Source organism: Nilaparvata lugens, chromosome 1, assembly GCF_014356525.2.
Source record: "Nilaparvata lugens isolate BPH chromosome 1, ASM1435652v1, whole genome shotgun sequence".
In the NCBI taxonomy this organism is placed as follows: domain Eukaryota; kingdom Metazoa; phylum Arthropoda; class Insecta; order Hemiptera; family Delphacidae; genus Nilaparvata; species Nilaparvata lugens.
In genome coordinates, this window is record NC_052504.1 from 13,061,586 (window position 1) to 13,088,319 (window position 26,734).

The window sequence follows — 26,734 nt, forward strand, 5'->3', positions numbered from 1 at the left end:
TTTTATTTGAAATGTGTTTTATTCAATAGCATGATGCTATATTTTTTAATATATATTTCTCTGAAAATTCATCATAGCGTCAATACAAGAAAGATAATGTTCGTTGTCTTTCAGCTTGTAAGCCTACACAAGAATATATTGACATAGAAGGAAGACGAAGCAAAATAAAAAATATACATTAAATCAACTTATTTAACCAATCAAGTTTTTAAATTATAGACATGTTAGTCTGGACTTTTCACGGTATACAATTGATTTACATTTATACTCTGAATTAGTATTTGAAATTATAATATTATATTCGACTTGCTTAATTTGTTCTTGCTCGGCGTACGGTAAATCTCCGAGAAATTTAGAATATCGTACCAACAAATGTACTTTTCAAAACGTTATGCTTTACAAATTTTTACATAATTTTTTTCAGTTCATATCCAAAGAAAGGTTTACAATTTTCAATAACATGGACCATTTCCATGCGGTATCTATCTACAAGTTGTGACAACATTTTTACAATAATTATTTAAAATGTTTGCATAATATTTTCACATTTATCACGTCCTTAGTAATTAGAAAATTAAGGTGAGTTCCGACCTTAGACCATTTATAGAATAGACACGGCCCATTGTATATTCATACTAAAAGTCGATGAAGCCAACATGTACTGCCAAATCCACCCATCTTGACGTCACAACAGTGACGTCACGCATCGTTTAGAAATTATAGATAACTTTTTGAGTTTGTTGTGTAAGTGTTTGTGGTGTTTAACTTACATTGTTGTTAAACATAGCTTGTTTTCCATAGCAGATTGTTATTTATTTATGTAATTATTATTTATGAAAATGGTAATCTCCTGCGCAGCATATAATTTGCACTGAATTTTTTAGGAAAAAAGTGGAATATCTTTTCATGCGTAAGTTGAAATTTATACACATAAATATTGTGAGTTGTAACTGTAATATTATCCTTGGTTATGATGTAAGTGAACTCATTGCAGCATGATAATAAATTATTTTTGTAGGCTACCATACCTTATTATTTTCAAAACACATTATAACTTTGAAGCCGATATCACATAACACATTATAACTTAACCGATATCGTTTATGCCCGTAGCTAGAAATAATCTAAAAACACCATGAATCTGAAATAGACACAATCTGAAAGTTTTCTATACGATGCGTGACGTCACTGTTTTGACGTCAAGATTGGTGGTATGACAGTAGATGTTGGCTTCAGAGGCTAGACTTCCCAGCGTGTCTATTCTATAACTGGTCTAAGGTTCCGACATAATACAATATTCAATTATATACATCGATGTTATTAAGTAACAGATAGCACAACATTCAAAGTTAAATATACTATTCAGATGCCTAGTTGTATAAGCACTTGCAGATGGATACACTTATTGCTATAGAGCAATCTCATCTACGATATTCTATACAAATTGTGGCAAGTTCCGACTGCTGTAGGAGAGCGCTCTATGACAATGAGTATCTCCGATTGGGACTTGAGGAGGTTGATAATGGCGGTGGTAAGGTAATCCATGGATAACAAACGGAGTGGGAGACTTCAGCACTGACTCATCGTTTTGCGAGCGCCTCGCTTTTTTATCGTACTGGAGTTTGAGCACAGATGGCAATACCACTTACCCTTGGGCGCTTCTGTTATTCCAACACAAGGGTAGTGGTACCACTCATAGGGACACTGCAACAAATCACACATTATAATCAACAATCAAATAAAATTTATTGCCTTACAAAAAATGTTCACAAATAAATACAGATTACAAAATGCAATATTTTAGAATGAGAAGAATAATTTTATTAACATAATAATATTATTAACATAATGTACAAGTTTTCTTTTGCCGACGTGTAGCACAAAGTTGTCAATTTCCTTTCAGTTGTATTCTGTATATATTTTTGTGCAATAAACGATTTGATTTGATTTGATTTGACATAATAATATTGCTCTCAACTGTACTCCATCATGCGGACGTGATTTTATCACTTGCATGGTTGACTATTTCCACATATTTTTCATTTATAGCTGTATAGTGTAGGCAAGATGGAGATTTATCAGTATTATTTATTTTTTAATATTTAAGTGATGAAATTCCTTTATGTATTATACTCCATTATTATGTGTCATTATCATTATTTTAGTATTAATAAGTAGTTGGTTATTTTCTTACACTTGCACAAGTTGTTTGTTTATTTTGTTCTTTTCTTGTGGAAATATATTATTATTTATATTATATTATTTAATATATAATTCGGCGAAACCAGCAAAACCACAGTTTGAGTGCCGGTGACGAGTACCAAAACAGAAAACGATACTATTACTTCCAATAGAAAAACTTTGATTCAACAAGGTAAGCTAAACTATAATATATTTCCTACAGATACCTTGAAAAGTGACCATTTGTGCACTGATTGCAGGCCGCAAAGAATCACTTTTCCGCTCTAGTGTTACTTTGCGTACTCCGGATTTGCAGCATGACAACGCAAAATAGTTAGTAGGTTATATGGAGCACCAGTGCAGGAAAATCAAAATTAAGTTGGTAACACTGACTGTGGTATAGTGAGGTCCACGTTATAATGGCAGTGGAGAACAGCGTTGCCTATTTATTATGTGCCTTGATTATAGTCATTTCAATGCTTACATAAGATAAACCCCCTTCAAGCAGTCAGATAAATTTTCAATTGTTGAATTACTAATCATTATAATTTATTTATTATTAAGGTTATAAATTAAGGTTTTTATTAATAATAAAATTACACAGAAAAACATTTGATGGATTTCAGGGAATTTTTCCCATAATTACCAACTTTTAATATTCAATGGTAACTGTAGGAAAAATTTAATGTGAAATACCTGCGCTAAGTTCCTCTGCTGCACTCAAGAAACCATTCCGCCCTCGCCTACGGCTAGTGCGTAAACGTTTCTTTCGGTGCAGCAAACTGTCACTTTGCGCACTAGTTGCACAAATAACTAATAACTATACAATTCAATCAAGGTGAAAGTGGGGAAAACACATATTTATACTGTATGTAAGTTTGATGGCAATACTAGAGAAAAAATCAAATTGTGTTGTGAATTGGGTGAAAAACATTTCTTTATTTAATTCAATCAATTATTTTTTAGTACTTGATTTAGTGATGCTAAAATTAAATTTTTGGGTAACAGGTTAATCAATTTATTTACTACATAGGGGAACTGTCTACGGCATACTATTAGGTCTGTCCTGGAAACACGGTAATTTCAACGTATCGCTTTATAGATAATTATCATTGTAGATCAATTTAAACCTAAAATTATACTTATTATAGGCTGGTGCCCGGTTTCTAGAGCTCTTAGGGTATGATCACTTACTATGTGCAATTGCACGCGTAGTCATGAATGACCAAGCGCGCAGATGAGAAAGAAAATCTGGAAAGAGCAATAGGAACACTCGCACTGAACGCATGCACTTACTGGTTGCGTTCAGTGAGAGCAGCTACAGACGAGATAAAACGTGTTTGAATGGCTCTTTCCAGGGGAACAACCTTTTAGGTTCTAAACCTAAAATCTAAAACCAAATAGGTTCGGTTCAATTAAGATTTAAAGGTGAAAGGAAAGTAAGTAAGAGTTCATTTTGCATGAAATAAATACACAGTTGAATATAATTCACAATTAGTTCAATTTCGAATGAATTAACATGTACACTTAGATGTTGTATACAATCATCACACTTGATCATAATACGTATTGTACAATGTATAAATAATAATCCTTATGATACCAAAATGTGAAAAGAGAAAATAATTACATGCATCTCATCCACGAAGGCTTAAGCCTGTGTGTGGAGAGGAGTCTGTTCTTTATTGAGAGAATAAGCGTTTTGTAGTTTGAGAAGGATTAAGTCATTCTTGAATGGATAATGATAATGAATTTGATCATTATTAAAAAAGTTACTGAGAGGTTGTTACACTTCGAGAGCATTCATGCAAACCAATAGAACCCGTCAATGGAAGAGTAGAAGCTATCCTTCATACGCCAATATTACAGTAAAAATCAGAATATAGAATTATTCATCATAAATCAGCTGTCGAGTTGATTATAAATTGCATGCCATGACGCATGCAATTCAATATCTCAATGTAACTTGGTAAAAAATTATTTGCTGTGTAGACTATAAATTGCATGCCTCATTGAATGCAATTTTTATGCACTAATGAACTATTGATTGCTTGCAATAACGCATGCAAGTAATAACTAAAATAACATAGTATTGTCTCTCGAACTTTCTCTACTTTGAACTCGGGCTGTCCTGTTGCCAGTATGTCTTGGAGGATATTAGTTTTCGATGTTAGCATTTTTGATACACCAACCTCAACAGCCATTAGCCGTTTTCACACCGATATCTCGCCGATACGACATACAGACAGGATTTACTCTGATGGACAGTATAAGAGGAGGATGCGGTTTATAACTGCGCGAGGTCTACTGTTCACAGAACTACTAGTAATGAAGAAGAAATAAATTGTAGATAAATAATTTTTGGTAAATACAACTTTTAATAAAAAATTGATGATGTTTGAAGGTAAACAATTAAGAAAAGGTTAGGGAGGTTAGTGTTTGTCTTTTATATGGCAATATGTTAATATTATTTAATATATGTTGATATTTTTATATAATACACACACACAACACACACACACACACACACCACCACACACACACACACACACACCACCACACACACCACACACACACACACACACACACACACACACAACACACACACACACACACACCACACACACACACACCACACACACACACATACGTGTTTATAAGCCGAGTTGAGATCCATGTGTTCCACCAGCTGAACGAGATCCAGCAGAAGGAGCCATTTTAGAGGAAAAATACCTGACACTTTTGTAGTTCCAATCTTCTACATCACTGCAATCACTTTTGTTTTATCATTATTCCAATAATCAAAATGAGTTGGGTGCTATCACTGCGAGATCCAATATGTGAGTCGCTGTGAGATCCATCAACCTTTGAAAAGTGGTGGGGAGAGCACACCCTTGTTTGATTACGGTCACAAGCAGATCCGACTAATACACATCCTTGGTTGATTGCGGTTGGAAGCAGATCCGCCTAATGCGACGTTGCCAAGTGATACCTGTGTTGCCAGATCTGAACTAAACAGCAATTTAGAGGCGCACCGTATTTTTTCCCTTTCTTGTCATCCAAGCTGTTCACACACTGAACAATACAACATGGTCACTGTGAGATCCACTAATTGATGTGTGATATTATTCAATTATCATTATTATTATGAGATATAATTTTAATCAGCAACATTATTTCTGACTATAAAGACATCAATAAATATGATTAATTTGCATTGCATGAAACATTTCATTATATTAGTATATAGGCCTAAGGTGTTTTTTAAATAATAATACAAAAATCACTTTGTCCAGATTTCAATCAAAATTGTGCCATAACTTGGTGCTGAATAAGTTTTGTACCTCTTTCAGGGCGGGGGCATCTTCACAGTGCTGACAAAATTTGCAGCAAATAGCTGCACATGTGGCCTTGGCCTTATAATAAACTGAATTATTATTTTGATGGAATGAATCTTTATTTTGATTTTTTATACACATTAAATCCTCCATATAGAATTTAGTTTTTTAAAAATTAGTCTAAATACAAAATGAATCATAATAAAAACTATTGAAGGTTGCAATGTCAACAGGTTCTGATCTATTCTGAAAGTTTCAAGTCTCTAGCTCGTTAGGAAGTGGATGAAAATTAATTGACAAAATTCCAACCTGACCAACAACCCCCAAAGCAAGTTGAATAAAACGCTGTTAGAAAAAAAATGAGAATAATTGTGGGCTATCGATAGAACTAAAAAAAAAACTTGATGAGTTGAGAATGTCTCATTATACATTGTACTTTCACTCATTTTATTCAAAAAGTTTACTGTAGAAAAGTTCTGTTTGACTGTTCTGATCAAATTTTATAATCAGTAAAATAAATATCCAATGTTCACTATCTAATGTTGAGTAATTAAAGTAGAGGATAAAATAGCGACAATGGAATTGCTGAAGGACTCTTTTTAATTCCATCTTAAAAGTGAGTAGTTTCCACTAAAAATCTCTTATGGCATCCTTTTGGGTACCAGAATATAGAACTAGAGTAGTCTGCCATCTGCCATCTCAATTTATAAGCATGAATGAATAATCTTTCCTCTTTATTCCTTATAACAATGAATGATATTGATTGATCTGATAAAGTAGGACTCCAATTATCACTAATTAAGATTGGACACCATCAAATAAATGAAAAAAAATTCAATTTTATTCCATATTCATTTAATTATCAAAATTATGAATAATAATAATAGCCTACATTATAAAGTTACAATATTAAGCCACGGGATGACCCAAAACGGCTTACATAGTGAAATAAAATTCTTATTATAGAAATCAGTTCAAGCTTGATAGAAAAAAACAATTGAATTTAAATAAACATTTCACTAATAAATTAATTCATTTGAAATCAAAACATTAGATCTCCAGACTCAACTTTCAGCGGACAATGGATCTTAGTTTTTTTAAAAATTAGTCTAAATACAAAATGAATCATAATAAAAACTATTGAAGGTTGCAATGTCAACAGGTTCTGATCTATTCTGAAAGTTTCAAGTCTCTAGCTCGTTAGGAAGTGGATGAAAATTAATTGACAAAATTCCAACCTGACCAACAACCCCCAAAGCAAGTTGAATAAAACGCTGTTAGAAAAAAAATGAGAATAATTGTGGGCTATCGATAGAACTAAAAAAAAAACTTGATGAGTTGAGAATGTCTCATTATACATTGTACTTTCACTCATTTTATTCAAAAAGTTTACTGTAGAAAAGTTCTGTTTGACTGTTCTGATCAAATTTTATAATCAGTAAAATAAATATCCAATGTTCACTATCTAATGTTGAGTAATTAAAGTAGAGGATAAAATAGCGACAATGGAATTGCTGAAGGACTCTTTTTAATTCCATCTTAAAAGTGAGTAGTTTCCACTAAAAATCTCTTATGGCATCCTTTTGGGTACCAGAATATAGAACTAGAGTAGTCTGCCATCTGCCATCTCAATTTATAAGCATGAATGAATAATCTTTCCTCTTTATTCCTTATAACAATGAATGATATTGATTGATCTGATAAAGTAGGACTCCAATTATCACTAATTAAGATTGGACACCATCAAATAAATGAAAAAAAATTCAATTTTATTCCATATTCATTTAATTATCAAAATTATGAATAATAATAATAGCCTACATTATAAAGTTACAATATTAAGCCACGGGATGACCCAAAACGGCTTACATAGTGAAATAAAATTCTTATTATAGAAATCAGTTCAAGCTTGATAGAAAAAAACAATTGAATTTAAATAAACATTTCACTAATAAATTAATTCATTTGAAATCAAAACATTAGATCTCCAGACTCAACTTTCAGCGGACAATGGATCTTAGTTTTTTTAAAATTTCAAAAAAATCTAAATACTGACTGATGTCAGTCACAATAAAATTTGTAGTCACCAAAAAGTTTTTAGTCACCAAAAATTGTATATACTTTTTTAGAACAACAAAAAAGAGGTTGGTTTTGTATAATTTTGTGGTGGTGAAAAACAAAACAATACAATAGAGTCTATATTAGCCTATATAAGGCTACATTGATATCAAAAATCATAAATTGCAAGTCCTGACAGGAGAAGAGGAAAAAAGCCACGTGCTGGTAGCATATTACAATACATCCATTAATAACTATAACTATAGGTGATGGCATTTGTAGACAAAATAAGAAATATTTCATACTATATAACCAGAGTTCCTTATCTCACATGATCAATTATACTCGAAATAAAACAAAAATTCAATTCCATGAATGTGGAAAATAATCCAAAACCAAATGTTTTATAGAATGTACTAAGAGTACATGTTCAAATTCATCATCAAATTAGTTCAAATAAAAAAGCTTCACATTCCTTATGTAAGAATTTCTAGACAAGTTGGAATTTTAGTTCACTTCACAAAAGTAATAATCATAATCTTAATGCTAACTGTACAATCATATTCAATAGTTTAGTTTATTTGTAGACAAAATAAGAAGTATTTTATACTATATAACCAGAGTTCCTTATTTCATGTGATCAATTATATATGAAATAGAATGAGAGAAACCATTCCATGAACATGGAAAATAATACAAAATCAAATTTATTATGGAGTTTTAATAGCAAAAAAGGTTTAGGCCTATCATGTATTTTATTTCGACATCACGTGCATAAACGTTGCTAAAAATATTTAGATATTGTTTTAGAATAAGTTTGAAGTTGAGTTTAAGCTTTAAAAACTACAACATTCATAGTTAGGTTCTTCACAAGTTGAAACAGTATAAAGGGAAACTGTTTTTTAATAATAGAATTTCTTTGAAGGAAATTGAAGCAATTGGGAGGAGTTTGAAGCTCTCTTATTTGTGGGAATTTGATGAAAAAATTGATAATGTATGCACAGATTAAGGTATTAATTGCATTTCAACGCAGTTTATTAAACATGTTTTTCACATGATATTTAATGTTAGACCATGACCTATTGCTCAAACAAGCTTCTTTTTCCAAACACCGGTCACATTCTTCTTTGTTTGGAACCTTTTTCATGATTATATGTTTTTGAAAGTGTCTTACTACAGCATCGGTTTCTTCTTGGGACCACATCTTTCTTACAACAGTAACTCTACGTTTCTTCACTCTAGTGTTGGCTCTACCAGAAGCAACGGTAGACTGTCCATCATGAGGCCTTTCACTTTTATTTTCTGGGGATGAAGTGTTTGAGTCAGCTTCATAAGTTTGAGATGTCAAAGGTTGATCTTCATTTATCTCAACACTTCTTGTCCCCTCATCTTCATGATCACTAGCATCTGACTCTGTTAAGCTATCATTGCCCATGTCAACTTGAAGGTCATCAAAGTTTTGTCCTTTCATTTCTTTCAACTTACCTGATTCTAAAGCTAGTAGTAACTTGCTTATTTTGGCTACTTGGCCCACATCGTCTGGGAGCCGGTAATATTCTTTGTGAACATTGACAGAATGACCCATAAATGTAGCCAAACACTCAATCTCATTTCCAGACAAATTCAGAAGTTGAGACATTGTTGCTACATGTTTACGCAATTTGGTGGACCTGATCAGCTCTGGGTACTGCACACCAGACTGTTTAGCAAAATGCCTTAGAACATCACAACCTCGAAAACAACTGTTTTTGGTTCTTGGTATGGCAAAAAAATATGGATTTTCAATACAGATGTTTGCTATGTCCCTTGTTGTCATAAGCAGTTCCATATTTTTTCTCATCCCTTCAGTTAAGAGAACAGGGACAGGGGCGCCTCTTTTGCCTCGACATTGAAATCTAGCCCATGTCTTGCACAATTTTTTTTCAGTTTCTGTTAACAGAGTGTCAATGTCAGAAGTAGTCTTGGGGTTATTTATAGTTAGGTAATGAGCAACCTCAATTCTTTGGGCTTCGCCAGATCTTCTCCTATTCAGTAGAATGATGTGGGCTAAAGATATTTTTCCTAGTTCCCTCCATACACTTTCAGAAGGAAGCTTTTTCATTTGGTCATACAAACTCTTTTCTTCTTTTATTATAAAATCATGAAGTTGTTTCAAATCTTCAGCAAGGGGAATTCTTGTGGGTTTATTCCACTTTGCTGTACTCAAAGTTTTTGATGCATTGGAAGATACATCATACTTCCACATTTTGGGTAAAAGCTGATGAAACCTCTTTCCTCTCTTTCGTAAATATTCGTTACTTGTTGTTGTACCCTTGAACTCAATGATTTCGGAGCAGCTCCTAAGGGAGTGCCCTAGTTTCAAGGCCAATGAAGGCACTTTGTATTTACCATTTTCTTCATTGAATCCGGCAATTGTGTTAACCGCCTTAACTACATCATTGTAAAAGTCAGGGTCTAAATAGTCTTCAAGTGTTTGAAGCTTTTTAATTTTACCTGACTTGTCTATTGCTGTTGGCTTATTTGTTAGAAGTTCTATCTTCAGTCTTGCTAATTCTCGCATCTTTTGGGATATTATTGGTTTTACATGTTGTTCTTTATGTTGTTTGAGCAACCTCAACCCAAATTCACATATAAGTTCATCTTCCTGTGCAGTTTTGCTTATTTTGTCATTTCTCATAATAGGAAAAATTTTTGTTTTCAAGCTGTCTGAACATGAAAAGTTAGCAACTACCAATAAGGCTTGACCTGCACTCTGCGCATTCCTAGAGCTTTCTTTTCCACTGTTTTCTTTGCAGTCTTTCATGTGTCGGTACAGTCGATTTTTGGAAAAAAATCCCAGACATAATTTGCATGGGAGATATTTTTCAATATTACAATCATTAGTTGGTCTTTGTACGGTAATAATATTACCAGATTTTTCTCTCAGAACGTTTGTGTTATAATTGAAATTTCCTTTCTTTCGGAGCTTTTCGATCATAGATCTCCTCATTGCAGAACCTTGGGTTGAGCTAAAATTTCGGCAACTTTCATTTCTTCAGAATGGTTCCTTGTTAGATGTCTTATGAAGTTTGTGACTAGTAAATCACAAAAAATACAAGAATCTCTTTTGTCCCAAATCCTCTTTCCATCTTGTCTTTTTTTGGCAACCATTACATTAATGTTCTCTCCATCAGATAGGCCTGCACCAGAAGCACTGGTAGATTGGCCTGCGCCAGAAGCAATGGTAGACTGCCCACCGCCAGCAGATTCCTCTACACCACCTGAAATTGTGGATTGGCATGCGCCCAAAGCAATAGTAGACTGTCCACTACCAGTACATTCCTCAGCACCAGCTGAAATGGTACATTGGCCTGCACCAGAAGCAATTGTAGACTGCCCATCACCAGTAGATTCTTCAGCACCAGATGAGATGGTAGATTGGCCTGCACCAGAAGCAATTGTAGACTGCCCATCACCAGTAGATTCTTCAGCACCAGCTGAGATGGTAGATTGGCCTGCACCAGAAGCATTGTAGACTGCCCATCACCAGTAGATTCTTCAGCACCAGCTGAGATGGTAGATTGGCCTGCACCAGAAGCAATTGTAGACTGCCCACCAGCTGAGCCTTCTTCTTCAAACTCATCAGGATCCCAATCAGTAAGCTAGAAAGAGGAACAAAAGATTAACCACTACTTCATGTGTAATAAGTAGTTGAGATGATATTGTGGTAGATATCTCTAGTGAATAAAGACTAGAAATTATTAGACTACTACTTCATGGTAAAACTGAATCAAAGGTATTGTACTGACCTTACTAAGGTATTTAATAATTCCTCATCATTCATGTCATCCTATTTCCCACAAACTTGCTGCTTTCAATATTATGATTTATAGAGCTTCAACTATACCATTGACCCACCATAATAATTTTAGTCAGAAGATAAGGATCATTAAGCAAATAGCTGCCAAAAATGGGTATGAGGAACTCATGGTGGATAGAATATTTCATAAAATTAGCAGACATTCAGGATGGTCCTGATGTAGCTTTTAGAACAACACCTATTTAGTTGTAGTAAGGACAAAATTAATATGTGGTATAAGAGTGAAAGTTAAACTGTGCTGATAGTAAAGCCTGTTATACAGGCCAGTCAAGCCGGATAGAAGTTTCAAATGTAGGATAAGGAAACATATTAGGCACTAGAAGAGAACTAGGAGGGGAATTAATAATTAATTATAGAAAATATATATATTTCATCTGTATATTTTATGAAAAATATGCAATTTTATGAAATATTAGTGGTATATGGGTATACCAATATGAGTTTTTCAGGTATGAAAATGGACAAATTTTATGCAAATTTGACATGATGGGCTAAAAAAAACTTGATTTCCCATTTGATTGTTAAAACCTGATCTAAATCTCATGAATATGGAATTCTATTGAACAGAACAAAATGATTTTTCATTTTTGCTGTTTTTGTCTGTTCTTTTAATCCTGATATCTAGGTTTGGGTGAGTTATTTGACAGACCATTTTATATCCATAATTGAATTCTCTACAAGTCTTATCAATTTAAAATACTGGTTTATCGAACAAATAATCAAGTTTTATCCCTTCAAAGTTGAAACATCAAGTTTTCCAACATATTTTGACAAATCTCAATAATAATGAAATTTCAATAACCACTGCACTCACAAACATCTGATTCTAACAGATTTCCCAGCCAATTTGACATAAAATCTGCAATTTTCCGCCATATTTATCTTAGTAACAAAGCATTTTTGGGACTTTTAAAAATATATATTTTATTTGTACTAGTGTTTGAGAACCGCTGACCTAAGGTATAATTCAGCTGAGTTCTGAAAAACACTGGAAGATGAATATTTGAAAAAACATATCATTATTAACACGTAGCCTATACAAAGATCAAAAGTTACTTACGAAGTTACATGCTTCAGTTACAACATTCAACTGCTCTTGTGTCAATGGCGATTCACAGTCTGAAATCAAACAATGAGTTTTGTCTTCAAACAAGTTTTCTGAGGTTTCAAGTAAGAGAAATTGTATTGTCTGTTTCAAGGTTGGGATGGTACAAAACTAATTGGGGGTCCTCTTAGCAGGAATCAAGCACAACAATTCACACATTGAATTCAAGAGCAATAAATAAACCAGTTTGCTCTCAGTATGATGTGCATTATTCAAGGTCTATTGGAAGGAATTGTTTTGGCTAAAACCAAACTTATAAATACAGAACAGCCTGTATTCTCCAAACTAATGACGTAAAATATCTCTGATTAGAAATTTGTGCTTGATATAAACATAGCTTTACAATGATAGGTCAAATGTGACTATTATTTGAACAAATAAAATTTTCATAAATAGCTTTACCATTTATTGGACTTGAAAAAAAACAAGTAATTAGTCAAACAACATTTTCATTAGGCCAAACCAAACAAAAAATTTATAAGTAAGTTATTCAGAAAAATATCCCCTGGGCCTACTAGGCTGAATAATGAAAAACATTACATACAAATTATAATAACTTGATCTTCAAAATAAATAAAAGTTTGTAACCTGAGAACTGTACAGTAACCTGAGAATTTGTCCTAACTTAAATGGGAGGGCATTCTTTCACATCACTACTCTTGTTTACAATAAATTGTGCAAGATCCACACAGTAATAGTTCTATTATCATAGTTGATGATATGAAAATATGATTTTCAACTCTTTTCATAATCATGATGAACTATGATACTATAAATATTAATGTGTAATACCATCCTTAAGCCACGTTTACACTGGAATGTTAATAACATTTGTTAATAACATTTTATAATTAGTTAGGCCTATATAATATATAAGTCTACATAATAATATGTACGTTATTCAAAGAAGTTATTAACAAAAATGTTATTAACATTCCAGTGTAAACGTGGCATAAGACCCTTTTATTCCTTGAAATGAACAATTTCCCAATTTTCCCAGCTGTAACTTAAGTCTCATAAATAACAACCAGACAATAATTTTTTAGTCAATGCCACATAATTAAATTGATGATATGAATGTGAGTTTGTTTTAAATGTAAAAGATTTTTGCAAAAAATTTCCCATAAGTTGAAGTAAATTGAAATGTTGGATATTCTAGCCTTGAAACAGAAAAAATTCCAATCATGTTTTAAAATACATGAATAAAAAAAAGATAGTAAGCGATAGAGAAAAATTGCCTACCTGAAGAGTATTCACTCCCAGAGGGACTCCAAGGGGGATCCTTGTCCGAGTAATAATTCAATGAACTATCTGAACTATCTTTGGACTCAGCTGCAACCTAGAACATTAAACCATTTTTGTACTGGTAGTAGGTACCATGATAGCTAAAGGTTATATTGTATTTAAAAAATAGGAAACTAAACAAACAACATATAGGCCTAATTTATTGTTTGAAAAATGATTCATCTAATGCAATAAGAATACCGCCAATGCATAAACCATTTCCCCAATTATATTTTTAACAAGAATTTAATTGGAACTGATTTATTACCAACTCAAATAATTACAAATAATAATTACGGTACAATTAGTAGGTTTGCTACAACAAGAACGGTGAAAAATGGGTTCTTGTGTGAAATTTTTCCATGAATTAAAAGCATAATAAAGCTTCAGTTCAAAGCACAATATTTGTAAATTCTGAGTTGTGGTTGATAATTTGTGTAGGCTATGAGTTTTTTTTGTATTCAAGTTTCAGAAACTTGTTGAGTTCATAATTTTGAAATGTTATTTCATTCATTACGTGGGCCTAAATAGTATATGATTAGTGAGAAAGTTTTTTGTATTATTTTCATACATTAAAATTTATGAATGTCCAAGTAAAATACATGAATAAATACAGCTGACGCCAATTAGTTAGGAGGTAGGCAAATGCCTTTTATTAATTCTCAGCTCTGTCAGGACAGTCTGAAGCTGTCTTTGAGAGCAAATTAGTATTGCTGGGGTCACTCTCTTTTCGATGTACATGTACTCTCGTAGACAGCTCGACAACTGTCCTGACAAAGCTGAGAATTACACATAATTTCCATGTTCTCGATCAAAGCCTGGGCATTATATCGTAGCCACAGTCATTATTATAATAGATATTATGGGATCTCTATTATCACAGATGATGCTAAGCCAGATAAGGGCCTTATTAAAAGACTACTTCAAGTCTCAAAATTCAAGAAAAATAACAGATAAAATTCATACAGAAAATTGTTGTAACTTATTATTAGGTAGGTAGTTTCAAGTTTCATGAAAAAGATCTCACATATAATTTGAATTATGGAACGATTAGGCAGGTATTGCTAACCTGTTTGCAATGCTCTAAAATTAGTAACTTATCAAAACTTGAATAAACTTATTAGGCTACCAAGTTATTAAGTTATTCCATAATCTGTGACATGATCTATTTGAAACTTGTTCCAGTCAGCAATTCACTCCGATACAATAGTTTTTATAGTAGATTTACAGAATCTGAGGGCCTTATAAAACGATCATAATTATATTATATAGGCCTATAGCCTACTGTATTATAATATAAATATTTTAAAATAGATCTTTGATATTGCAAGTACCTTGAATTACTTATAGGCCTACAGCTACAAGACACCATAGCATAGAGCCTTTTAATGGAACATTTTATGCTAAAATGTTGATAGTAATTTATTTAGATAGGCTAGATTGCAAACCAACTAAGACGTGAGGAAGCATTTTTTCAACTTACCTTGTCTCTTTCTCTGCACTTTGAAACGTGAACCATAAATGCACATCTTTTCTGAAAATTCTGACTGCAGTGGCCACAACAAAACATCACTCCTACAGAACATGAACATGAACATTCCAGGAGTTTGTGAAGAGGATAAGGAAGCGGGAACAGCCCAGGAGTCCAAGCACTACGCTAGAGAAAAATTCCCTAGGTCTACAAAAAATTCCCTACTTTGGCAACACTGAGCTGCTGTGTGTAGGCGACGCTAGCGCGACGTGGTATCAATTTTCAAAAGCTTTACACCTCACACGCACAGACAATATTAGTCAAAATGAGATCCAAGTTGAAAAACAAAGTGGGGGACTTTTTTTCTATGAATTCGATGCGTAGACAACGAATCAGAGGCTTTCGCTCACTGAGATCCGGGGGATAGGATCTCGCCGAGCCAGCGGATCTCGCTGCGTGGGTGTGTAACCATATACCAGATCTCGTCCCGACACATTCACAAGAGCACACACACACACACACACACACACACACACACACACACACACACACACACACACACACACACACACACACACACACACACACACACCACACACACACACACAACACACACACACACAACACACACACACACAACACACACACACACACACACACCACACACACACACACAACACACACACACACAACACACACACACACAACACACACACACACCACCATGAAACGCGGTAATAGATTTTCATGAAATTTGACAGGTATGTTCCTTTTTAAATTGCGCGTCGACGTATATACAAATTTTTTTGGAAATTTCGCATTTCAAGGATAATATAAAAGGAAAAAGAGCCTCCTTCATACGCCAATATTACAGTAAAAATCAGAATATAGAATTATTCATCATAAATCAGCTGTCGAGTTGATTATAAATTGCATGCAATTCAATATCTCAATGTAACTTGGTAAAAAATCATTTGCTGTGTAGACTATAAATTGCATGCCTCATTGAATGCAATTTTTATGCACTATTAAATGAACTATTGATTGCTTGCAATAACGCATGCAAGTAACAACTAAAATAACATAGTATTGTCTCTCGAACTTTCTCTACTTTGAACTCGGGCTGTCCTGTTGCCAGTATGTCTTGGAGGATATTAGTTTTCGATGTTAGCATTTTTGATACACCAACCTCAACAGCCATTAGCCGTTTTCACACCGATATCTCGCCGATACGACATACAGACAGGATTTACTCTGATGGACAGTATAAGAGGAGGATGCGGTTTATAACTGCGCGAGGTCTACTGTTCACAGAACTACTAGTAATGAAGAAGAAATAAATTGTAGATAAATAATTTTTGGTAAATACAACTTTTAATAAAAAATTGATGATGTTTGAAGGTAAACAATTAAGAAAAGGTTAGGGAGGTTAGTGTTTGTCTTTTATATGGCAATATGTTAATATTATTTAATATATGTTGATATTTTTATATAATACACACAAATAACAAAAATTTAAAATATTCACACTTAAGATATCACACGCGAATGACACCCCTTTCCAGATGTTGTTTCCGGCTCATGCATGATCTGTCATGCACTTTCACATCACGCATTAATAATGTGATCATACCCTTCGTAAATAAATAAATCAAACTTGATCAAATAAGCTTCTTTAATTAGCACTTAATCACAGTTAAAATTCAACATAATTTTGAGCAACCGGGCCCAAGTTTATCAATTTTGAATAGAATCATGAGCTACAATATTAATCTAATTTTCATTTTCATTAAATAGTTGATATAAATTCTTATTATATTATATCATGTATATTGTGTGAAAATGGAAATAAATTTTATTTTATTTTTTTAATTGTTTCACAAGAAACTATCTATGACTAGTAGTGAATTTTGAATACATGATGTCTTAAGATGGAAGATTTTATTAGAAATTGAAGTTAATTAACATAAGTAACGTGATGGTTACCTTTTTATTATCACAAGCGACCATGCCGCCAAAAGGCGACCTCGTTGCAGAGGCAGTAGCGGGGCTCGTTGGGGTCGTACACCTCCGAGTTCTTCTCGGCGGCTGAGTCGGTGGGGCTGAGCGGCTGCTGCAGCTGTAGGCTGGCCATGGCCGCCGGGGAGGCCACCACTGGACTACTGCCACCGCCCCCGCCACCACTCGCCAGCATGCTGTTCTTCCTGCAATCACATTATATAAGTTACATGGGTCACTGGCCACTTGAATGCTACAATAGAAAAGTGCTAACTAGGGACAGTAAAATAGTACTATAACTTCAACTTTAAGGGAGATTATTATTATTCTTGTTCAATTTAATTCCACTTTTAATTGGCGGCCAGATTAGAATACTGTAGAATGTCTATAGTGAGGTCCACGTTATAATGACAGTATTTGATCAACTTTGGTGTTGCTATCCTTGTCTATTATTCGACAAAGCAGGTAGTACTATTCTTTTCTTGCTCCACAACGATGCCAAATCTGTTTTTAACCATGTAGAAAGATAATTAATCAAGGCAGAGAATCGGCAACGCTGTTCTCCCATCTTAATCCACTGTCATTATAACGTGGATCTCACTATAGTACTTTTAATTTTAACTTTAAGTTTTAGGGATATCTTAAAACTCTTGTTCAATTCAATTTTACTTGTAATTGGGGGCCAGATTCAAGTGCAGTAAAATATTACTTTCAACTTCAACTTTTAGGAAGATGTTAATTCTTGTTCAATTAAATTTTACTTCCAATTGGGTTCCAAGTACAGAAAAATATGACTTTCAACTTCAAATTATAGGGATATGGTTGGTTTTGTTCAATTAAATTCATGCTTTTGCATACCAACCATGTTTATGTTTTTGAAGGGACGGATTAAAAGATCCAAAGGTTCAAAGAACCTCACACGTCAACCGAAGTTTATTGTGTGTCATACCAACCATAATCATATGCATTTAGCAACTCTGTGATGCATGTTATGTACTTGGTGAATAAATTAAAATAGAAACTGAAAAAGTAAAATAGAATTCTCTTTTGAATGTTGCTGCAAAGCACACGCCTATTGTAACAAAAATGCAAACGTTAAACATGACAAAAATACTGTTTGTCAAAGTGATCACAAACTAGTCACAGCAAGAATACAAAGCAGAAAAAGTTGTGAGAATTGAGTAACACGAGCAGATGAAATGTAGAAGTCAGTAACACAAATGCAATTACGAATTGATTTTATGAGAATCAGCTCGATGAGAAGACTGATACAACCCAAGTGTAGCACAAGGTTGTGTAAGGTTGACGAAAGACTGGTGGCCGACTGACTTTTTGTATTTCTTGTGTGTGTCTTGTCTGAGCCAACTTTCCAACGATTGATCCTTTTAACGGCATAATGTCTTATTGTCTCTTTCTTTGTCTGATAGAATCAGGCAAATTTAAATCCAAATTTTACAGTCCTTGTTCATAAAATCATATAAATACACTAACATATGATAAAAAATAAGAATCTTCCAGCAATATTTATTTATCTACTTCATATCACTTGAAAATGGCATCAATGTTGAAACATGTTGTGATAAAATAATTCAAAAAAAGGGAACTGAGATTTTTATTTCTATTATAATTTCTTAATTTCATAGGTGATTACGAATTAATCTTTTGATAATCATGAAGACAGCTCGAGGTCTGTCACAACACAAATGTAGCACAAATTGAAAACGACGAAATTCAAGAATCTTAAAAAAGTGGTGGTCGACTGACTTTTTATGTTTCTTGTGTGTGTCCTGTATGGCGGCGATGGCAGTTTGGGCGGCGCCGGCAATCTCCTTGCTGATGCTGATCTCGTGCGGCACGTGACCAACGGCCCCATGACCCGAGCCAGACGCCGAGCCGCCTCCGCTGCCGCCTCCACTCCCGCCCCCGCCCCCGTTACTGCTGGCCGCCGAGTGGATTGCCTCGTAGGACGCCTTCAGGCTGGCAGTGCGGCGGCCCTGTTGCATCTAAATAACACAACAATCAATCAAATTTGTCACAATAAATTGTTTTTTATTTAGTTTAACAAGCGTCAAAATTTAAAAATCTAATGTTTTTGACAGAAAATTTTAGAAAAAAGAAATTATAAACTAAAATAATTTTAGTCTTGGAAACAAAATTCATCCATCCAAATTTGGAAGAGAGGAAGTTATGGGTTTATCCTGTTGTCTTCTCCCGATCATATACGTTATTATTGTATACTATTATGATTTTTGGCTCCGTGAATAAATTTATTCTATATTGATTCATACAATAAGTACATCATCAAAGTGATAGGGACAGAAAAAATAAGGTAACCTTGTGCTATTCCTCTCCCAAAGTTAAAAAAGGCTACACAAAGTCCGAAAAAGGTGTAAGTCTTGTAGTTGTTCACTTCACGAAATTTTCAGTCCTTAATTATTTTTACAAAGTACATTTTTGAATATAGATTCTTCAAACCCAAACAGAAGAAATATTTCACATTATTATCACTAAAATAGGAAATATTCACATATTAAGGCCGTTCGGTACACATTTTTATTTTAATTTAAATTGGATAATCTTTGTCAATATAATTGTTAAGATCATTATAAGAGTGAGATAAAGTGGCAACTGAAATTTTCAAGTGGTCTAATAAGCGAGTTATGGGTTGTTGAAGTGCTTACTTTCCAGATTCCGTTTTCTTTCCAGATCATAGACGGTTTCAAATATATTATTAGAAGTTACTTCTCTTAAAAATTCAAAAAATGTATCTTTCCAAACTAGAATATTTTATTTCCCATATCGTTCATAAATAACAAAAATTTGTTATAAATAACAAATTCGTTCATAAATATCATAAATAACATTTTTGTAAATTCGATAACTTGTTTATTCTGGCATTAATCGCGAAAAAACGCATATTAGAACAAAGCCAATGATATACTGAATTTATTGGAAAAACTCCAATGAAAAATTCGAAACCGTTTATGATCTGGAAAGAAAACGGAGTTTAGCACTTCAACAACCCATAACTCGCTTATTAGACCACTTGAAAATTTCAGTTGTCACTTTTTCTCACTCTTATAATGATCTTAACAATTATATTGAAAAAGATTATCCAATTTAAATTAAAATAAAAAATGTACCGTACAGCCTTACAGAGATAATAATTTCGCAGGACAAAAAACAATCTTAATAAATGAATAAAAAAGGCAACAGTGTGCTCCTATTGTCGTAATAAATAACATTGTCCATTAAGCCCTGAGCTGTAAACTAAGGATTGCACGGACTATAGACAATCATTTTAATGAATGAAAACTAGATCCTAGATAACAGTGATAATAACTGATGAGATGGCCTCACCTGCTGAGTGGCAGCAATAGCTTGGGACGCAGCGGCTGCAATGGCAGTGCCGCCCGCACTGATGTGGCCCAGTGTGTAGTTGACGGAGGGAGGGACGGAGGAGGCGGAGGCGGCAGTGGGCTGAGCTCCGGCCAGCAGCACAGGGCCCACCCCCACCGCCCCCGCAGCAGCCGCCCCTGCCCCCAGCCGCATGTCCGGCACTGTCGCCAGTCGCTTGTTGCTGCCGCTGTGCTCGTTGCTCGATGTCGAGTCACGGCGTTTTTCTACAAACAAATATTTCGAATTATGTAAAACATGAATGGTAGAACTGAAAACTTGAGTTTATAATATCGGGGACCGAGCTTCGCTCTGGAGTACAAAAGCATAAAAAATTATTACGAAAGAAGAAATTATTATAACATTTATAGTTCATACAGAAATGTTCTATCTAATCACAGTAAATTCAGATTAATTCCCAGAGGAATGCAAAAATTGCCCTCACAAAGGTCTGGTTGCACAAAAGCCGGTTAAATTTTAATCCTGATTAATCTCACGTGAACCAAATCAGAGAAGACCATTTCAAAAAGATGGATCTACTGGAATTAATCAGGATTGAAAATAACCCGGTTTTTTTGCAACCGGCACCAAGTACCTGATTGAATGATTACAAAAGTTCAACAGCTGAGTCATAATTTTATTTTGACACAGTCCCACACACATGAACTCGCTCACTCACTTCCATCACCAACAGACGACGAATTAATTATTATCAGCTGTTTTTCCAGGGATGAATAATAATTATCATTTTAATGTCCTTTAGTGTGAGTTTTCCCAAGGATGAGACCTAGTGCAATCGAATTTTTATATTATAAACCTACTATGATCTGAATTTCGTGAGAATTGTTAGAGCCGTTTTCGAGATCCGGTGAAATACAAACATATAAACATCTAAACAAAAGTTGCTCGTTTAATAGTATAGGATAATAATTATTATTATTGTTATTCATGGCGCTTAGTTGTATTATGTGAGCTTCATTAAAACTCACACAACATGCCACCTGTCAATTACATATATATATGTTACGTACAAGATTGGTTTCATTTGATACGGTGCATTTTTCAATATATTAATTTTCTTAAAAACCTATATGTCCAAACTACCAGACAAGGACGACCTCATTCCCTCTTCAACACTAAAGGGACAAATCTCTAATAGTAGGTATAACACCTATTTTATTTTGGAATACCTTCAAAAAGTCTCAGTTTTCAACTCGTTTCTCAAAGAATTATATAATTTAATGCCTGAATATAAGGCTCCCTTCTCATAGGCGATAAGTCTGTGCTTGGGCAAATAAAGATTGTTGTTACGCTGAGGAAACCTGTGGATGGGATGGTTGTCAGCAAATATCTCACTATTTCTTTTCATGTACATTGAAATGTCAACCATGTATAATGCCGGAAGTGTTAAAAGGTTGAGTCTGCGAAATATGGGCCTGTAAGAGTCTCTCCTCGCAGAGTAAGTCAAATTCCTAAGCACTCTTTTTTGGATTTCAAAAATGTTTAATGATAAGAATAGATCGTTTAGTAGAGGAATGCGGAGAGGTAGATCATTTGAAGGAAACCGTATTGCTCCTATTTTCTCGTTGCTATTTCTCCAATATTCATAAAAAAACTTGCAATTATTTGATAGCATTGACTAAGTTTTCGTTTAATTGTTTTATATATTTTAGGTATGTACATTAGAAAACATTTCTGTTTAGTTTCTTCTATATTCAGATACAGGTTATAAAGTCAGTGCTATAAATCATGGGACTACAGAATTAAATATATTATATTAACATGCGATGTACCCAATAAATTTGTGAGGTTTGAAAATAGATATAAATGCTCATTCTTGGCGCATGTTCTTTCCATCAACCCTTGATAGTAAGGTTAAAATAGATGGGAGGGCAATGACTTACAGGTAGTTAAAAACCCACCCAAAACTGTAGTTTAATCATTATAATTATTTTTGCTGCTGGTGATGACAACTTTACGTGTATAAAAATATGTATCAAATGTATTGAGCTGCATGTAATTATGTATTGACTTCATAAACTGCTCTATCACAGGTTACCTGAGCAAAACAAGGTTAGGCTATAAGTAGGTTTGATAGTTTTGATGATACAATTGGAACCCTTTTAGCCAATTTGTAAAGTAGGATAAATCATATTAATCTTCAGTGAGAATATTAATTTTATTGTTCCGTACCTTGGTGTGCTGTTCGGCTTGAATTTATTGAATACCTATTCTCCTTTTGAGAGCTGTTTCCACTATTCGGTGTGGGTGGTGCATCAAGTTCCTGGGAGCCTGTAACAATAATTCCATTTTCAAATTATTATACAACCAATAGAAATTAAATGATCAATAATGGAACAATATCAATAATTTCAGTATTATACGCAAATAAGTAGTTTTTTTTAGAAAAAGAATGTTTAAACTATGATTATTAATCTCTTTTCAATCATTGTGAATACGCATCTTTATTAGCCTAGTATTTATCCTTGTATTGATATTTTCTTGAAGTAGCATGATTTTCAAATCATAGCCGAAGTTCGGCTGGCTCCTTCCCCAAGCTCGAACTTGCTCTTTAAACCTAGTGCCGCAGTGCAGGATGGTTTCTCACAGCTTGGCGTTGTTGTCATTTGAGATGGGTATCTGGCTTGGAAGTGTTTGTGCCGCATTGCAGGATGAGTGTTAACGGTTGCCGGAAGATCAACAGCTGGATTTTTTTCGTTATTTCTCGTGATAAAGAAATTCTTATTGCAGATTCGTTCTCAGCGACCCCAAGTTTAGCCTGAAGGCTCAGAATGTCAACAATGTTTTCAAATAATTAAAAATCATCATGAAAATTCATTAATATGGTAGTACACCACGTTTCTGGAAACTTTTTACTGGTGACTGGAGTTATTATTGATTATAGGTAACACAAAAATCAAAATAATCGTGAGAAAGAAAACTGCCGATGAACGCGAATAAGACTGCCACTCCATTGTTCTATTATCTCGGCTGCTTGGCTGAGCCTGGCTGGAGGGATCAAATAACCGACTGGATTGATCTTTCATCTGTCTGCTAGGCGAAACTACGCCGACCATTGCTGGGTGGAAGATGTTACTGCGGCCTCTCGCATTCCCACCAACGCTGCTATTATTTGCTGTCTCAGCGCCTAGTCCGATTCAGCCAAGCAACCAGCCTGCACTGCGGAGCTAGGTCAAGGAAAGTAGTTCCTAATGTTTTATTTTGTAGAGTAATTTAATTATTGCAGTTCATATTCTGTAGTTTATTGATTTCTTTTGTAATTCATGAGGAATAGATAAATTAATAAATAATAATATTCCTCACTTTTCTAGTTCAATATTATTTTCGAATACAATTAAAATTATAGGAAGATTAATCTTCGAGTGAATAAAACCAATGAGAATTATAAGAATCAATTTATTTAGTGTTATTAAATAAATATGACATGAAAAGAGCAAAATGTTACTTACGTTTTTCTAATATTTCCGTTATTCCCATGTGATCAGCCTCTAATTCCAACTTGAAATTATGTGTTTCTTGTTCTAATCTGCGAAGGTATCGTGTGACTAGATCACTCATTTGATTTGCCAGTTGCACTTTCTCATCTAAAACATAAAAGATTGATCTCTCCTACTTATCAATGCAGCAAGAGATTAATTGATTGGAATATTAGTGATCGAGCATTAATAAAACCAAGATTCTAGAAGAACAATGCACAAAATTCTTGAGATATTAATTTTAAAAAATGAGGTTGATCCGTGTTTATCTTACCTGCGTCTTCTAAAGTTTTGTAATAGTCTTTCCTAATTGACTCATACTCCGACTCTTTATCTTGCACCTTCATTTTTTTCGCATTTCCAAAAAATGTTCTGACTCTTTTCTCAAGATTGTCGGCAGAATCTGAAAGAAATAACAAATTAGAAATATCTCTCATTCATTGTTTTTTTTTTCAATAAACATGAAATTATGAAACAATCAATCAACATATATTGAAGATTAGGGCATTCACTCCACCAGTCTTAGAATAAGCCAAGGCAGCATTCTGAGAGTGACACCTTACTCCCGAGCTTTTCGCTTTGCTCAAATGCAGTTAAATACTTAGAAGCCACACCTTGGTTTAATCAAGGTTTATAGTTGACCAACTGTTCAAAGTTTTTTTTTTTTAATTTTGACGCAACCAATCTAGCATTGTTGGTCTCGGTTTACGAATAGTGTTCAAGTGTTTACGAGGAAACATTCTGTCTAGGCTACACTCTTGCCGCCAGCAAGTCGAATGGCCAACGAGAGCGGCTCGCATTGGTCTTGTCATCCATACTGCAATGTGACCAGAAGACGAACGCCCTAACAAGATCAGTGGTAGGGAGCCGCTCGCCTTCGCTCGTTTCATCTCGACAAAAATCGGAGCAAAGGCAAGCCGAGCCGAGTGAATGCGAGCAGTGGCAGAGTAGCCATGCACACTTTCGCACTCGTCATTTGTACGCACTTGGCAAGTGTGTGGCGCCAGCTTGAGAAGAGCTATCCGATATGATAAATTGGATCTTTAATTGGACAAAAATAATCCCCTTGCACATTGTATGGTCTGACTGCTATTATAGTAATCAACTAGATTAACGAGAACTACAATTAAAAATTAAAAAAATCTCATTCTCAAGGCTTTTTGTTTGTGGTGAGTGCCTCAACTTACAGGAACGTCACACCTAGAATATATCATTCAAGACGTCAATATGGCTCTCGATCTTCCAACTTGACGGACCCATAGTAACGTGTCCATTCAATAACACGAATAAAATATGTTCCTTATGTTCCCAACTAAATATAATCTCAACTAAACACTGTGTTCCATATCCAATCAATCCTTCCAAACCTTAATATTTTCAGCACAAGCAGGATCATTTTTTAAAAAATAAAACATAGGCCTATAGAGCAATAGCCTACTATATTTTTATTATCTCTTATGTTGAACTTCTTTAGATTAATCATGTGATTTATTCACGAAATTTGATAAAAAGTAAGAACTACCGTACTTACTTTGGACTTGTAAATCCATTTCTCTCATCTCGGTTAATCTATCTCTCAATTCTTGAGGAAGATGTTCTATCACTGAAATAAATTCCAATTTTCATGAATATGGACTATACAGTACCGTAAATCAATCAAATATAAAAAAATGCGTATTTATCTGTCAAACCCAATGAGAATGCTTTGTGAGATGACTAGTAAAAACTTGAAAGCTGATTGAGAATATGGTTTTAAAATTCCATTCGCATGCATTATCATTCTCAATTATTTATCGGCAATTTGTCAATTCATTCTTTTAAGCTTTAACTTTACTATTGTTTATAATTGATTATATTGTGATTTAAAAGAGCTACAATTGAAATTTCCAAATTCAACATTATTATTATTACACTTAGGCTATAAGTTTTTCATAGTTATTGGTTAGTTACATCTACAACAGACTTTATGGTTAAACAACGGTATAAATGATATCAAGTTATCATAATTTTCTTAATTACAAATCTTCTATTTATCTTTAATACTTTGTAAAAAGATAGTTTTGATACTTTATGGGTAGCCCTATCTATAGGACTTTTGTTTTCTATATTTGAGGTTAAAATTAAACTAACCTAACTCTTATACTTTCATTAAAAGCTAAATGAATTGGCATACTCAAACGTAAATTATGGGTCAATTGTAATAGAAATACTTATGAAAATTTATAGTTTTATTACCTATATGCTTAGTATCTTCAAGAAATCATACTTACTTTCTAAATAATCTTCTAGGTACAACATTTTAACTTGTCTTCTGGGCTAGAAGTTATTCAATATAAAAAATGAGGATTTGCTACTATTACTGATGAAGAAGCATTCTTTATTCCTCATATATTGAGTAACAATATACTGTTATAATAATCACGGTCCATTAAAAAATTAATTTTAAAATTATAAATTTGTTTTGGTTTATGTTATGTTTACAGTAGAAAACTCAACTTCAATTTCCAAAATTTGCATCATAGACGAGTAAGAACTTAGAAGTACTAA

The 26,734-nt window shown here is 33.8% G+C and overlaps 1 protein-coding gene across 1 annotated transcript; it reads right to left on the reverse strand.

The window, feature by feature from the left end:
* Nucleotides 1–26,705, reverse strand: LOC111064066 (inhibitor of growth protein 3). Its single transcript, XM_039430635.1, is given in 10 exon segments — nucleotides 1–1,704; nucleotides 17,283–17,315; nucleotides 17,317–17,500; nucleotides 19,059–19,297; nucleotides 20,655–20,917; nucleotides 22,884–22,982; nucleotides 24,161–24,295; nucleotides 24,462–24,590; nucleotides 25,719–25,790; nucleotides 26,458–26,705. Coding segments are annotated over 10 exon segments (1,317 nt in total). The 5' UTR covers nucleotides 26,486–26,705; the 3' UTR covers nucleotides 1–1,569.
* Nucleotides 26,706–26,734: the final 29 nt, after the last annotated feature.